The following is a 16,788-nucleotide window of genomic DNA, read 5'->3' on the forward strand; positions in this document are numbered from 1 at the left end:
TTACAGGAACAGGGAACATCGAAAGATCATGTTTGAGTTTGCTCGCACATTGGTGGCCAAGTAAGGACAGATCATAAAGTGAAATCAGTACCCTGGATTCAAGTGTGTGTGTGTGTGCAAGTGCACACGCACACATGCTCATCTGAGTGTGTGGGTCTATCTAATTTTTGAAACAAAATTTATTACAAGATAGCATATCCTGGAAAAAAATCTTAAATTTCACTTTTCTCATATTAAGATAGAACTCCAGATTCTTCTATAAGCAAGGAAAAAGTATAGACTACCATGTAAGGTGCAGCCAAAGTCAGAAACTTTCTGAAGAATCATTTTTCTGGGCGGTCTTCTGATTTCTTCTAATTATCATAGAAATAATAAAGGTTTAGTAAATGCCTATCAAGTAATAAGTACTATTTTAATTGTGTCGCACATGGAGGTAAAGGAAACTTCTCAGGAGTCTCAAGCCATAAGATATACTCCGCTGACCCAATTACCTAAAGGCAGACCTCAGAGATACTGAGGGTTCAGTTCCAGACCATCACAATAAATCAAATATTGCAATAGAGTGAGTCACATGAATTTTTTGGTTTCCCAGTGCATATATGAAAGTTATGTTTACAATATGCTGTAGTCTCTTGAGTGTGCAATAGCTTACATCTAAAAAACAATGTACACACACTAAAAAATACTTTATTGCTAAAAAATGCTAGCCATCATCTGAGCCTTCAGAGAGTCATAAATTTTTGCAACTGTCACATGAGAGATCACTTATCACAGATCACCATCACAAGTATGATAACAATGAAAAGGTTTGAAAGATGGCAAGAATTACCAAAATGTGATACAGAGACACAAAGTGAGTAAATGTTGTTGGAAAAATTATACTGTTAGACTTGCTTGATGCAGAGTTGCCTCAAACCTTCAATTTTTAAAAACTGAAATATCTGCTAAGTGCAATAAATGGAAGCACAATAAAATGAGGTACACCTGTCCAGATCGGGCTGTATCTATTTTAAACTGACGAAGCCAGCATTGCTAAGGGGAATAAACAATAATTAATAAATAAATCCCACTGCTATTTACCCTGGAGCTTTGCGAATCAATATACAAGAGTCCCACCGTGGATATAATCAGTTATTTTGGACACAAAGAATTCATTGGGTCCAATCATAAAAACCACTTGACTTTTCTTTATTGTGGTAAATTATACATATAAATTATTCCTTTTATTGAAATACAGTTAATTTCTAATAATGTGTTAGTTTCAGGTATACAACAAAGTGATTCGGTTATATATACATATAAAACCGAATCACTTTTTTGATTCTTTTCCACTATAGTTTATTACAAGATATTGAATACAGTTTCCTATGCTATACAGTAAACCCTTGTTGTTTATCTATTTTATATATAGGAGTATGCACCTGTAAATACCATACTCCCAATTTATTCCTCTCCCCACCTTCCCCTTTGGTAGCCATAAGTTTGTTTTCCATGTCTGGGAGTCTGTTTCTGTTTTGTAAATAAGTTCATTTCTGCTATTTTTTAGATGCCACATATAAGTGATATCATGTAATATTTGCCTTTTTCTGTCTAACTTACTTCACTTAGTATGATATTGTCTAGGTCCATCCCTGTTGCTGCCATTGTATATATATACATCACTTCTTCTTTGTCCATTCATCTGTCAATGGACACTTAGGTTGCTTCCATGTCTTGCCTATTGTAAATAGTGCTGCTATGAACATTTGGGTGCCTGTATCTTTTCAAATTAGAGTTTTCGTCTTTTCTGTATATATGCCCAAGAGTGGGTTTGCAGGATCATATGGTAACTCTATTTTTAGTTTTTTAAGGAAACTCCATACTGTTTTCCATAGTGGCTGCACCAATTTACATCCTGACCAACAGCATAGGAGGGTTCCCTTTCTCGGCAACCTCTCCAGTGCTTATTATTTGTAGACTTTCTGATGATGGCCATTCTGACACGTGTGAGGTGGTACCTCACTGTAGTTTTGATTTACATTTCTCTCTAATAATTAGCGATGTTGAGGATCTTTTCACATGCCTGTTGGTCACATGTATGTCTTCTTTGAAGAAATGTCTATTTAGTTTTTCTGCCCATTTTTTACTTGGGTTGTTTGTTTTTTTTTTGTCATTGAGTTGTATGAGCTCTTTGTCTGTTTTGGAAATTAAGCCCTTGTCAGTTGCATCGTTTGCAAATATTTTCTCCCAGTCTGCAGGTCGTCATTTCATTTTGTTTTCGCATTTATCATTTTAACCATAAGTGTATAATTCAGTGACATTTACAATTACTCTCACAATGTTGTGCAACCATAACCACTATCCATCTCCAGATTTTTCATTTTCCCAAACTGAAACTCTATACCCATTCAAAAATGACTCCCCAATCCCCCTTCCTCTCAGTCCCTGGTAACGACTACTCTATTTGTTGTCTCTGAATTTGACTACCCTGGGTACTTCACATAAGTGAAATCATACAATATATGTCTTTTCATGTCTGGTTTATTTCAGTTAACATAATGTTTTCAAGGTCCGTCCATATTGTAATACATATCAAAGGTCATTTCTTTTTATGACATATTCCGTTGTCTGGATATTCCATTGTGTGGATAAACCACAGTTTGTTTATCCTTTCATCCACTGATGGACACTTTGGGTTGTTTCCACCTTGCGAAAAGCCACTTGAGTTTTGTCTTTCACTGTCCTTTTAAATCTGTTTAGTGTGAGTGACCCTTTTCCTGATCCTCCTGTAGATAACCAAAGTCATGGGGACCCTCTACATTGTATACAGAGTCCCAAATAACCAAAACTGCAAACTTGGTTAGACGCCCACGGCCGCAGGTGAAGCCCATTGGGCTGACTGCTTGGGTGGTTAATGGAGTGTGGTCCAGCTCCTTTCTTCTTACAGCCTAGCATTTGTCTGTCCACCTCCAGCTTTTGGTAGCTGAGGCTCCTCACAGGGCAGTGCTCGGGACGGCGAAGGGAGAGAGGGAGGGCCATCAGGAGACACTTACTTATCAGCCACTGCTGTAAGTGGCTTGGCTCTCTCTGGGCCTCATAGATGTTTGATGTGGATTGTTTCTCTGTGTGCACTTTTGTGGGTTCTACATTGGGCTCTCTTATCAGGCTCCTTCTGCTATGCCCCTCTCTAGACTCTTGACCCCCAATCCATCTCAATTCCTTCTCCCAGGGGTTCACACCATAACCTCTTTGGGGTTGAAATCTTTTTACTTGGGCAGCCCAACCCTGGGCAGAATCCCTTTAAAAATAGTGTCAACCGCAGTGGTTGAGAATCTGCCTGCCAGTGCAGTGGACACGGGTTCGAGCCCTGGTCTGGGAAGATCCCACATGCCGCGGAGCGACTAGGCCCGTGAGCCACAACTACTGAGCCTGCGCGTCTGGAGCCTGTGCTCCGCAACAAGAGAGGCCGCGATAGTGAGAGACCCGTGCACTGCGATGAAGAGTGGCCCCCACTTGCCACAACTAGAGAAAGCCCTCGCACAGAAACGAAGACCCAACACAGCCAAAAATAAATAAATAAATTAATATTAAAAAAAAAAAATAGTGCCAACATCTGACTTGGGGATTCCATATTTGAGGCATCTTGGAGCAGGTTGCTGGAAATTCCTAATGCAGCCCCCATCCTACCTTGCAAGAGGTAACTCGCTCTCCCAGGGGTGACTCAAGGCCCAGACTGAGGGACACATGATCCCTCTATGGTCCAACTCAAGCTCTCTCACTAGATTTGCTATCTCAAGTGACAAACTCTCTCCTAGGCCTTGGCCACTTGGGTGGGGGGAAAGGAGTGGGGTAGTCACACCTCAAAACCCTCTCCTAAAACCCTCCTCTTTAATACCCACTCTTGACCCTTTATATCCTCGCTGGGGATCAGTTGTCCAGGTGGATCTTGAACACCTCTTTGGAAGTTTACACGTGGTACATGTCTCACCCCTCACTCTGACATGGCATATCCATTATCTCTCGGTCACGTGGGTGACCACCATAGTGGAGGGTCCCTCTCTTTGAAGGGTCCCCTCATTTGCCCCATGACAGCTCATCTCAAACATACCCTCAAAGTCTAGCCATTTTGTGGGTTGCAGCAACAAACACTACTCAAAATCTTCCTTTGGATGCACTTTCTCTCCATTCTCTCCCAGTAGATGCTCTATAAACATTTCTTTTGAATTGAATTGAAACAGAAAAAGCCATGTAACCAACTTAGACATATTGGGACAAACAGAAACGTGTAATAATATAATTTCATATTAGCTTTCCATTCAAGCAAACGAGAAGCTGCTTGTCTGCATACTAGCAAAATCGGATGTCACTCTTCTGTTTAGTCTGAGGAGGCATCACAAAGGAAAAGATCTCAAGTGGGTCCTATTTGTCAAATCTGTTGACTTTCCCATCATTTTTGTTTTTCTGGTCTCTCTCTTTTCCACATCTAACTCTGTATACCATCCATCCCTTGAAAGATCTTCCTCCCTTGGCTTGTACCAAGCTTCTTTTTCTCTGTCCTCCTTCTCTTGCTCTCTTCCCCTGGCTCCTGTCTCCCCCCACTCCTTCTTATGTGGATTCCCCATCTTCAGCTTTCTATTTTCTTTCACTTGGAAAATTTACTGATTCTGCCTGATTATCTCAGCCAGCAGCTCAGCACTGATCTTTCTGCATCTCTACCTCTTCTACAACGAAAACTGTTTCCATAATGATGCAACGTTGCAAACCACCCCAAAACTATGGCTTCTAACAACCACTATGTGTTACTGCTCATGTGTCTATGGGGAGGCTGGGCAGTTGTGCTGGTCATGGCTGGGTTTGGCTGGTCAGTTCTTCTGGGTTAGGCTGGAACTCGTTAAGCATCTGATAATCAGCTGACCACTGGCTGATATAGGATGGCCTCAGCTGGGACAACCACACTCTTCCGTGTGTTTCTCTTTCCAGTGCACCAGCCCAGGTGTATTCAAGTATGCAAGCACTTTCCCGAGCCTCTGCTTCCATCAACTTGTTACCGTCCCATTGGCCAAAGCAAGTCATAAGGCTGAGCTCAGGGTCAGAGTGGGAGGGGACCAAGTTACAGGGCAAAGAGCATGATTCCCCAGCCTCTTGTCTTAATATAGCCTCATATCCATCTATCCACCTGTCCGTCCATCTGTCCATCCATCCATTCATCCATCCATTCATTCAAAAACTTTCCATATACCAAGCATAGTGATAGATGATGGAGATATATTAATGACCAAAAATAGTCAAGACCCTACTCTCAAAAGTCAACAGATGAACCAAATAACCAGAGGTACCACTGCCAGATCAATTTGCCAAAAGCTCCAATTTCACTCCATCACTTTCCTGGTCCAAAGCTTTTGACAGCTCCGCATTATGTACAGAATAAAAGCAAACTCCTTATCCTGGCCTATGCGGTCCCCGTTACCTGGCCCAGGCTTTTTCTTTCTAGATGGGTCCTTCTCTGGTCCCCTTCACCACCAGGCTAGGCTTCTCACTGTCTCCCAAGCGGGCTGAGTTTATTTCTGATCTGCCTTTGGCCTCAGAGCTCTGTTCCATCTGTCCTTTTATCTATCAAAAATGTACGTGTCTGGTGAAACAAAATGAAACCCATATCTGCCAAGGTCCAGCTCAGGACTCCACTATTCCGAGGCTACAGGCTTTTCAGCCACACAGTTTCTTCCTGACTCAGACACCACCCTCTGCCCAGCCAGTGGTCCATGCTCAGTTTTGTGAGCCAGACCCAGGGTCCGGACTAGGGTGAGAAAAGTGAGGCACCTAGGGTGCAAAATTTAAGGAAGCACTCACTTCTAGGATTCTGCAAGTTTAGGGTTAAATATTGCATCCTGGGAGCCTCACTCACCTCTCCCCAGTCCCAGCCCTGGCCATACCTGTCATTTTGGTATTTGCTATTCATTTTGTTTCTTATGTAAATCGTTCATAAGATTGTAAACCTTCTTCTGAGCAGGACCAAGTCTGCCTCGCCGGAGGTTCGGAAATACTCAGTGAAATAACAAGGGTTGCAGGGAAAGCGAGGTGTTCCTGATATTTGGTAAAGCCCAGGGAAAAGATTGGAAGAGGCAAAGAATGAAGGGATAAAGGGGCAATTGGATAATTCTGCCAAAGACGAAGACAAGTGAATTCATGTTGTGGTAAGGGTTAAAGGCAAACAACACTGCCATGATATAGAACATCCTTGGGAGGTGCACTGCTCACTGGATGTAGAGAAGCATAAAAATTGGGAGCCTGAGGGGGCAGAGGGAGGGTCCAGATGTAAATTCATATAGATGGGAAAAACTCACATAGATGGGGAGGCCTGAGTTTTTGGGTGAGGATAAAGCTAAATACATATATACTTGGCTATGGCCATAGCCAAGATAGGGAGTCAAGAGAAAGGAGGCCCATCACATCATGGAAATGTTGTGATTTTAAAAGGACCAGTCAGAAGGGCAATGATGGGTTCCTATTTAACAAAGAGAAGACTTATGATTACCAGGGGGGAAGGGTAGGGGGGAGGGATAGATTGGGAGTTTAGGATTGACATGTACACATTGCTATATTTAAAATAGATAACCAGGGACTTCCCTGGTGGTCCAGCAGTTAAGAATTCGCCTTCTAACGCCGGGGATGTGGGTTCGATCCCTGGTCAGGGAACTAAGATCCCACATGCCGAGGGACAAAGAAGCCCATGTGCCACAACCAGAGAACACGCGCACTGCAACTAAGACCCGACGCAGCCAAAAATAAATAAACAAAATATTAAAAAATAAAATAAAATAGATGAACAACAAGGACCTACTGTAAAATAAATAAATATAAGCGAATTAAAAAAAAAGACAAAGGCACAGCAGGGAAAGGTTAAAGGTCACCCACAAAATTTGGTGAAGTGCATGTTCCTTCCTGGAAGTCTTTTCATTGACAGTAATGTAGATATAAGAAACAATATTCTCAAGGAGCTCAAAAAATTTTTAAGAGCCCCAGATGACTTGGGTATAATTCCAGACCTTTCAACATTCATTAGATTGATTTTCCGAAACCCCTTAATGTCTGTTGGACAACTACTTAGAGTTTCAGTAAGTTCTGGAGTCTCAGTTCACACCATGAAGACCACGCAGGGAAAAGCTAATGTCTTGAGTCTCCATTTTCAATATAAATTTGAGAATTATAAACAAGCATTGGTAAAATCTGAAAAAGCACAGGGAAACAAACTAAAGATAATACCTCTGTAACAATCGAAGGCCATTAAAGCTCTGATGTGGCCTGCAAGCAAAGACCATTGATTGCCCTCTGATGATGGAAACCCAAATGAACGCTCCTCTGTTTTACCTCTCAGTAATCTTTTAGTTCCTCGAATGCTTTCCAGTCCTGGAAATGTCCTTATCCCGCAAGGAATATTATCTCAGATATAAGTCCTATGTGGGAAGCAATATCTTCAATAAAATCTCTACATGTATATGTATCTCTTAAGACCTCGGGTCCCAGTGGTAATGTTATATGACTGGCCATTCACAGGCAGTCCCAGAGGCTGAGGGAGTCATGGTCTGATAGTTGTATGTAGCAGGAGTGGCATAAAGTGATACCTTGGTTTCTTCTTTCGGCTTTGAGTAAACTCACAACTTGAGAAGAAGATGAAATCAGAACCAGAACATGACCAAGACTTTTCTTCCTGCCCTCCTTCCAGAAATCCAGCCAGTGTCTGAACAGGCACTAGGAGGGGAAGGGAATTTAAGGAGGAGGAAATTAAAATACACACCACAAATTTTAAGTGTGATATTCTGTTTTCTCAATAGAGTTGATATTTTTTTCATTTTGACATTTTGAGGTTCTGTAAGAATTTGCAGCCTGCATCTGTAAGACTGAATGATATTCTTCCAAAAGAACATTTAATTCAATAATTAAGTGATGAACACTAAGGATTTCTTTCCACAGAGGAGATTTTCAACTCCTTCTTACCCAGACCTCTAATTTAGGGGGCTAATGCCATGTCTTTATGACACCTGGCAAAGGCAAGTATTAAAATTCACATATTGCATTTTTCCATATTGAAACATCAACCACAGATCTCTCTTATTCCATTCAATCCCGCTTTGCATAGTCCAAAAATGACTGATCCTCACAGCACCCCAGTGAAAAAGGTAGTATTATGCTTCGGTTTCTAAAGAGTCATGTGGAAGTTTGTTCATTTGCCTACCACCAGGAAAATGAGTAGCAATTACGGGAAAAGTCAAAAGTTCCTGAGGCCAGGTGCTTTGCTCAGACTGGGGATACGCCTCACTCTTTGCCACACAAACTGTATTGTTGACTCCGCCATCTAACCAATATGAATTCTGGCTTCTCTCACTCAGAATAATTTTAGTTTCCTCATTTCCCTTAGCTTTCCCTGCCTGGATCTCATGCTAAAATTAACCTCAAGGTTGGAGGAACTGGAAAGTTCAGTACCAACCAGAAATGTTTTCCATCTTTTGACCAAACCTCGAATACTGAACATTCTAACATTCAAGGAGGGTTTGTTGAAGTTTTCCAGCTTTACCCTCCTGGTTTCAAATGGCACCAGAAGCAGAAGAGCCAAAATGCTGTAAGGAGAAACTATTCCAAACAAGATTCTTGGCCCAAGGCAGGCCTGAAAGGATCCAGATGCATCTGAAAGAAGTAGCCAAACTCCTGGGTGCCTATGGATATGGGGCCTCTAGACTCTGGAAGGTTTGGCTGTTACCCAGCGGGTGCAGTGTAAGGCTGGGTCCCTTCTTCTGGACCAGAGCGCGGGTGTGACAGCGGCAAGGCCATGGCTGGAGAGCAGAGGCAGGTAACCAGTGGTGAGGAGGACAGTCCATCATGGGACTCCTGAGACCACCTGCAATGTTGTGATGTGCTGGAGGAACTCTCAGGATGAATGTGTTTCCAAACTGCAAGCTAGGTGAAAACTGAGAGTCTCATGCCCCTGGAGGAAAAAAAAAAGCCTTCTGTTTACATGCATGTGGCTGCCGGTCTGGCAGTGGGAGGGCACGGGAACCTCCTACACTGTGTGTCTGTCAAGCCTCAGACTGCAAACGCGACCCGAACCCAACACTTGAGTCAAGAGTGACAATCCAAGAAATCTCAATCTTGGAGGACGTGAACCATGCCTCTTGGCGGCATCTGCTGTCTAGAAATATCCAGGGCTTACGAAATTATGACAAGGTAGCAAGGTAGAAAAGTCAGACCTTTCAGAAAGTTCCAAGGAAAAAAAGCGATCTCAAAGAATGTAGAAAATTATCGTATTCTTTCTTTACCAAATTCCTACATTTTCAAGGCTTCTCTCTGAGCTACGATTCTCAGGCTTTAATGTGTGTAGGAATGCTCTGGGAAATCTTATAAAGCTACTGGATTCTGGTTCAGTCGGCCTGCGGGGGAGCCCAAGATCCTGATTCCTAACAAATTCCTGTGTAACGTTAGTACTGCTGGCCCACAGGCCACTCTTGGAGTAGCGAAGTAGCTTAAAGTCTTATATTTGAAACAATGGTCATTAAACAGCTTTTTATACCATTAGACAGCTTTCATTTGACAGGTTGGTTTCAATGCCTTTTTAAAAAGAATCCTATTTTCCTATTTCCCCATTGAGCAATACATCTTCATCTAGGGAAGGTTAAGAAATAAATACTGAAACTCTTGCCTGACTCTAAAACAAAGTCTTACATTTGAATTGTACTTTTATCCAGAGGGGTTTGTGCATAAGACAGATGTGCCCCACTGGGGACACCACCATGAGGGTCCAGGAGAGAAAACCTTTAACGTTTGGGCCTGCAGAGCTCTCCAGTTGTTTTAAAATCTAGGATTTGCCAAGAGCAGATTATATTCCTTCCATGAAGCTCTGACATCTATGTCCCAGTTTAAAAATTATCACTGAGGTCATTATCAGCATGGCATGGAAGTTTCTGGATGGCACCTCTGTTGGAACACAAAGATTTAGAAAATAATGGAAATGTGTGCTGCGGAGAGATTATTTACAAGCCTTGTCCTCCTGGGATTTTAGACTATATACAGTTTGAGGGAGATCTTCTTTGCCTCCATTTTATGGCCAGAGAATCTTCTTAACCATAAACACGTTCAGAGACAGTGGACGGTAATCGTGGAATGAAAAAGCCTAACAGAATGTTTGGATTGGATTGGACTGCACAGAGAAGCCTATACATTAATTATAAGGTTACACAGATACGCATCTTCCCACCTTTGCTAGTATTTTTATAGAACCATTAAAAATGACACCTGAGCATATTTGCCCCCCTAATAGAAGCTGTAGCCAAACTGAGCGGGGATGAAAACTGCCATCCAATTACTTTGCAAAGCCACAGTTGCTGTAGCCGCTTGGGTAAAATTCCCAAGCCAGCAGCCCAGAGTCTGAGTCACTTGAAGGAAGTAGGACAGAGGGTGTGGGTCAGTGCACAAACTTAAAGAATCCCGAACGGTTCTAGCTGAGATACAGTTAAGTATCCCCCTAGGCGGTTCACTGATGACACACGTGTCCTTTCGTCTTGGGCTCCTAAGGAAGAGAGAAGGCCAAGTTCACCACCAGCTGGATGAGTCTTTATTATTGTCATGACTTGGAGGATGCCCAGAAAAACTCCAACTGTGGCCTCAGCGAGCTGTCAAATTCTGCTGTTGGTTGTCATGTCAGATAACCCGGAGGAAGGCAGCTCAGGGCCGGCGTGCAGGCCTTCAGACTCTGCCCCCTGGTGCCCCATGGAAACCCCAGCCCAGATGATTACAGCAAACCTCGAGGCCACAGCAAATCCCAGCCTTACGGTGATCTTTAAACTTGACCTGTCCTACGAAGACCCCACGGGAAAGATACGTATTTGGCTCCAACTAGGCCCACAGAGAAAAGCCAAGAATTTGGGCATTTAACTGACACATCCAAACCCTCCCCTCAAGCATCTGGACACGTAAGGCTAAAATCATCTGGGGAGTTCCTAAAATGAGATATCCAAAGGATTTAGCCGCATCACCACTCGAATTTCTAAGTCATTATTAAGTGTCAGCCGACTCTGAAGTGACAGCTGCATGTTACAGCGTTGGGCTCCTAGGTTCCTGCCAGGGAGTATTCAGCGTAGCAGAGAGAAAAGAACTTGATATGGGGTTTAACCAGCCACGACTTTATCAGGGAGCCCAGAAACATACTGTTAATTATCTTCACAAAGGATTTGCATTGAGAGTTCTACGCAACACGCATGACACTGAGATCTTCATAAACTTCATAAAAGAAATACACACGTTATTACTCTTTTAAATATTAATAAGGTGTCAACCTTTGCCAAGCTAACTTCACACAAGTCTGGGAGAAAGCAGTCTCTCGAGTTTCAATTCCTGCTTATGTCAAAACAGGAGTTAGTAAAAATCATGTCTATTCCTTTTAAAAGCCCTGCGCCATGGCCTCTGAATGTGTTATCCCTGGTGCGTGGGGACGAAATTGAAAAGATGAGGGGAAAACCTGAGGAGTTGTCCTGATAGTACAGACTTTACAGAGTGCCTTTGCTGGCTATCACAGACCAGCTTGGAACCCAGGGTTGGCATTTTAAAACCTCATGTCTCATAGTTTCTCTTGACCGTGTGCATTGAAACTATATACAGAGTGCCGTGGATGACGTATACGGAGCAGAGCCAAAGAAATACAGTCATTAATGGGGAAAGGAGATGCTTATTTTGGAACTTCAGATCAATATTTGATTTGTTAGTAGGTAAAACCAATGGGCAGGAAAAATAAATAAATATGTGTGCCCAGGATGGCTGGCCCACGTGCAAAATTAGCCTATTTTTAGCACTTCCAAGCAGGCATGTCTTCTTCCTAAGGTAGAGGATGAGCTATATAATATTCTTTCATCAGCCTCTTGCTCTGGAGGATCACCACCTCTGGTTCCTCTATCTTTTGTGAGGTCTTCTTAATGCTCTCAAAGTACAGTTAACAGTAGTCCCGGGCTGAGTTTTACCTAGAGGTATGAATTAGCCTACTGATTTGAATTGAAAAGGCAATACAGTGATCTTTCATGGGTGAGAACAAAAAATAAACAGTTGCAAGGTAGCCACTGCTTTGACCCAAAATACAGAATCTCTCTTTTCTTTGTTTTCCTTTAGCTTCCTAAGTTACATGTGTGTGTATGTGTGCGTAAGAGAGTACTATAATTTTACCTCTTTATTGAAAAGATGTCCAGTCAGCAGGAAGAAAACCACACACTTTTGGTTTTATTAAAATGGTCTTTTGATCACAAAATTAAAATGCTTTCCTTTTTGCAGGCTTTAAAATACCAGTAAGTTGCTAGACCCCCTTAGGGGTCAGACTCTCGTCAAAACATTTCCTTTTAGTTTTTTTTTTTTCCTTTTATAGTTTCACTTATGCCGTGATCGTCTTTACCAAGGGCTGAATTCTCCTGAGCCAATGCCCAGCATCTTAAATGATGAGGTCCACATCCTGTCTGAGCAGCAGCCCGACGCTAGGGTTGAATTACTATTGAATAAGCAGCAATGAAATCTTTATCAAAATAATCAGGAGTTCCCAAAACCACAAATAACAACAACGGGACTCAAGTTGTACTAAATCAGCAAAGACCATTGATAAAATAAGAGACTGAGTCACTTTCTTCCACAATCTCTCTCTCTCTCTCTCTTGCAAAGTCTACTCGGCTATTTTCTTGCACCGCCCGGGGGAGGGCAGGTGAAGGGAAGGAAGGGCATTGCTCAGAAAGTAAAAAAAAAAAAAAAAAAAAATTGACATCACTGAAGTCACATGATTGGCAAGAACCAATTAAGATGGGCTGTGGAAAGGGGAACAGTTAAATTTGTAATTTGGGTTGTGTGAAAACTTCTTTGGGCCTCATAAACAACCACAGAACCACAAGTTGGGTAGCCTGGCAGTGTCAGAAGTCTGAGCCCGGCATAGTGGTCAGCAAGCAGGACGAATCACACTGACTGCAAACCACAGGGTTTCGCAGAGTTCTGATGATCTCCATCCCACAGCCAAGACGCCGCTTTCTTTTTTTTTTTTTTTAATCTTTACCAATTTGAATATTTGTCTTCGCAAAGGTACATTTTTTTTCATAAGGCTCGGGGAGCCCCAGAGGCGTCGAGGGGGGAGAAAAGGAGCTGTAGGAAACCATGGTTGGGGGTGAGGTTAAAACAGTGACCTTTCTTGGGTTTTCGTTCTTAAGGTAAAAGAAATCATTGAATCCCCCGCCTTCAGAAGAGGGTACCTTTTCAGGAGGAAGCGATGGCTTCAGACAGCATATTTGAGTCATTTCCTTCATACCCACAGTGCTTCATGAGAGGTGAGTACACTCTGGGCTTTTAATATCTACTTTTGCTCAGCTTTGCTGATAATGAAGTGGCAGCCTGTTGTAACTTGGTGCAGAGAGAGCCCCTGCCGGTGCCCTGTCTGTTTGGTAGGAGGAATTCAGACTCGGGCATATGATTTCAAGACTATTGGATTACTTATTCATCAGATGGCCACTCTTCAGAAATGTTTTCATAAGTACTTAGTTAAGCTGTTGAAGGGTTCAGTCGGTGGGTGAGAACTTTGTCAAGTGCAAGTAAGTTGGGCTGCTCCTGATTAAAATCCTAGAGATTAGAAAGTTTGCAGGAAGCTTTCTGGGTTTTCTTCGGTTGCCCCTTGCCTGGGATGACTGGGGCGGAGTTGTCCTGCGCTGGGCATGCAGTATGCCCCACATGCCAGCCTGTCCCGGGCTTTAGTGGGCTCATGCCCGGTCAGCCAGGAGGGCCGGTGCCAGCGGAGGGCAGAGGCGGAGGTAGGCTCACAGCCCGGGCGAGAACAGCAGGGACAAAGTAGCAAGTCAGTTGTCTCCAAAAGGCAGAGAGAACAGGAGCTGGGCAGACTTGTGTAGGTTGAAAGCCCTAGGATGGGGCCATGCTGGGTTATTCCTTGCAGCCTCAGTGCAAAGAGGCAGCCGGCTTCTTCTGAGAGAGAAAGAAAGCAAAGAGTACAGAGGGTTCTCTCGCCAAGAGCAATGAAAAAGTTGCCTAAGTCAAGCGTTTGTGGCAGCTGAAGTCATTAGATTACCCGTTTCCTAATAGGAGCAGCTACTGTGGGGTACCTGTCTGCATTTTTGCAACCAGCCTCTTGAAATACACAGAGCTGTGGTTGAGCTCTGACTGTATGAGTACGTGTTTGTGCATGTGCGTTCTGTGTATCTTTGCTGGGAATATAAACCAACACAAATAATAACATGGAAATGTCACGGAGGCATTGCCGTGCGCCGGGGCAAGCACTTTGACCGGTGCCCGCGGAGTGTGGCTTGATGGTTTGGCAGAGCTGGGATGGATGGGATGGGGAAATAATTAATTTTCTGGCTACAAACTCTCGCGCGCACCCAAATAGTATCTGTGACTCATTATTTATTCATCAAGCCAAGTGAGCCGAAGAATGCAGAGGGCTGCCAGCCACTTTGTCACAACAAACGCTATTGTGGATGTCACAGAGCTTCTATGTTTCCGGGTCTCTGAAATTTAAACACTTGACAAAGATGTGTGTGTGTGTGTGTGTGTGTGTGTTGGGGGACAGTAGGATTTCAGACGGAGAAGAAAGCAAGTCATTAACCGATTCACAGCTTCAAATTAAAGGGTTTTCAAGTGCTTCTTTACTGGCAGCTGAGGACATTTTAGTGAAGTTGAATCATGCGATGCGTATGAGTCACACATCCTCACGGCGATGGGCCGAAACGCCGGCCGCTGGTGAGAAGCTGTGGACGACTCTCACTGCATTTCCTCTAGGCCGCTAACAAGCAAGGAAGCAATATTTGTAGAATAACAGAAAAAAAAAAAAGATCTTCCTGCCTCGACTCCGCTTTCAATACCCCCTCCAGACGATGATTGTTTCCTATTCTATCAACTCAGGAAGGCAGATTCAGGAAATTTTTCAACATCCCACTGGGTAATAGATTGGATTTCTGTGTGCAGTGCTGGCCTGCCTTCTGTCCTTACTGGTCGGACAGCAGAGATAGTGAGGGGACCCGGTGACCTGCTCAGACGCCGGGAGAGACAGGGAGCTCAGCCTCTAACGCAGCCCCACAGCCGCTGTGTCCCCAGGACAGTCACCAGCCCGCCCCAGGTTAGGAACCGGTGGCAGTTAGCTTTCAAGGGGGCAGTATGGAGCAGACCCCAGGACCCCAACCAAGACCTAGAAGGGCTCGTGGGAAAAGGTCTTTTCACTCCTTCCTCTCAAAAGGAGCTCGGGCCCTCTCATAATCTCTAACTCAAGAATATAATATTGCGATTGAATTTCAGAGAAGCAAAGTGAAATCTTGGCCATTTTCACAGCTCACTTTATCTAGGTGATTTGTCAAGCCAAGGGTTGACATTGTCTGCGTTAGCTGTTCACACCACTCATCTGAGCTGGAAAGGTGGCAGAATGTCATGGCATTTGGTACTATGTGGGCAGTGCCTCAGAGTGGGATGCTAGAAGAATCACCCTCCTCTCTAACAAAGTGTCCTCCTCAGGGTCGGTACCCCTGTTTCCCCAGCCCGGCCATCAGCGGCTCCCAGCACTGTGGTCATTTCTCACTGCCTGTAATTTATAGCGTGTGTGCCCTCGCCGGCTGCAGCTCCGAGCGAGCGGGGAAAACATCTTGTTTTGTTCCTGGGATGGTCCTTTATCAGTGCATGCAATTCTCACAGGAGGAAACCCGTAACTCATTTTTAGCAAGATACCCATGTGGAAATGGAGGGGAAAAAGAAGTGTGGCACCCAGCAAACCATTGTTCCCTTCCGTGTGACAGGCAAGCGAGAGTCTGAGAGCCTGGCATGCAAAACAAGTGTGGTCTACCACAGAGAAGGCCGCTCTGTTTCTGTCCCACTGCACCGGCTTCTACTGAATGTGCTCAGGCAAGAAGATGAGGTGTGATTGAAATTCCCTGGCATGATCCCACGTGGTTCACGGCGTGAAGTCCCTGCAGGACCCAAACTTGGGTCCCCTGGCGGGGTACCACGTGTGGGCCCTCAGAGCTGCGGTAGGCTTAGAGAGGAAAAGCATCGGCACGTATGTTTTTGCAAAATGCCTCAGGTAGCCTTGTTCTTAGAAGTGGCTTAGTGGTCTATGCAAAGCCTGAATGCTAATATGCCTCCGAGTTCCTAGAACCACAGGTAAAAATCTCGGCGGGGCTGACTCTCCGCTGTCTTCTCGAGGCATCTCTCAAAAGGAATTGCAGGATCCAAGTCGGCACGTGTGAAGTGTGCTTCTCTGTAAGCCTCGGTTTGCTACTTTTTTCAGAGAAATATTTATGAAGGCACTTCTGGCTCTACTGAAGTTTTAAGATCACAGAAAGCCGTCGATTTAACTGGGTATCAGACACCGTGTGAGATCTGTATTAGTTTGCTAGGGCTGCCGTAACAAAGTACCACGAACTGAGTGGCTTCAGCCGCAGAAGTGGATTGTCTCATGATTCTGGAGGCCAGAAATCTCATGGCAAATCCTGGTGTAGCTTTGATTTTTGGAAGGTTTCAAGGTGTCAGGAGGTCGGTTTCTTCTGAGGCTTCTTTCTTTGGCTTGTAGAAGGCCATCTTCTCCGTGTCCTCAGATGGTCTTCCTTTGTATTTACCTATGTCATAATTTCCTCTTCTTACAAGGACACTAGTCATATTGCATTAGAGCACACCCGAAGGACCTCGTTTAATCTTAATTTTCTCTGTAAAAGCCCAATCTCCAAATACAGTCACCTTCCGAAGTACTAGGAGTTAGGACTTCAACGTATGAACTTGGGGAGGACACAGTTCAGTCCCTAACAGTGTGTGTTA

At 43.9% G+C, this 16,788-nt stretch overlaps 1 protein-coding gene across 7 annotated transcripts in view; it reads left to right on the forward strand.

The window, feature by feature from the left end:
- The first annotated feature begins 11,456 nt into the window (after positions 1-11,456).
- RUNX1 (RUNX family transcription factor 1) overlaps positions 11,457-16,788 on the forward strand; it is a 247,820-nt gene continuing 242,488 nt past the window's right edge. Inside the window, exons 1-2 of one of the 7 annotated variants that reach the window (XM_082395084.1) lie at positions 11,472-13,068; positions 13,194-13,310. In XM_082395084.1, coding sequence (XP_082251210.1) covers positions 13,253-13,310 — 58 coding nt within the window. In that variant the 5' untranslated portion in view covers positions 11,472-13,068; positions 13,194-13,252. Of the gene's footprint in view, positions 13,311-16,788 lie in introns of all 7 variants that reach the window. The other 6 variants (XM_082395087.1, XM_082395088.1, XM_082395089.1 and 3 more) reach the window with 6 other exon arrangements.

This window comes from Balaenoptera borealis (assembly GCF_965194805.1).
Source record: "Balaenoptera borealis genome assembly, chromosome: 5".
In the NCBI taxonomy this organism is placed as follows: Eukaryota; Metazoa; Chordata; class Mammalia; order Artiodactyla; family Balaenopteridae; genus Balaenoptera; species Balaenoptera borealis.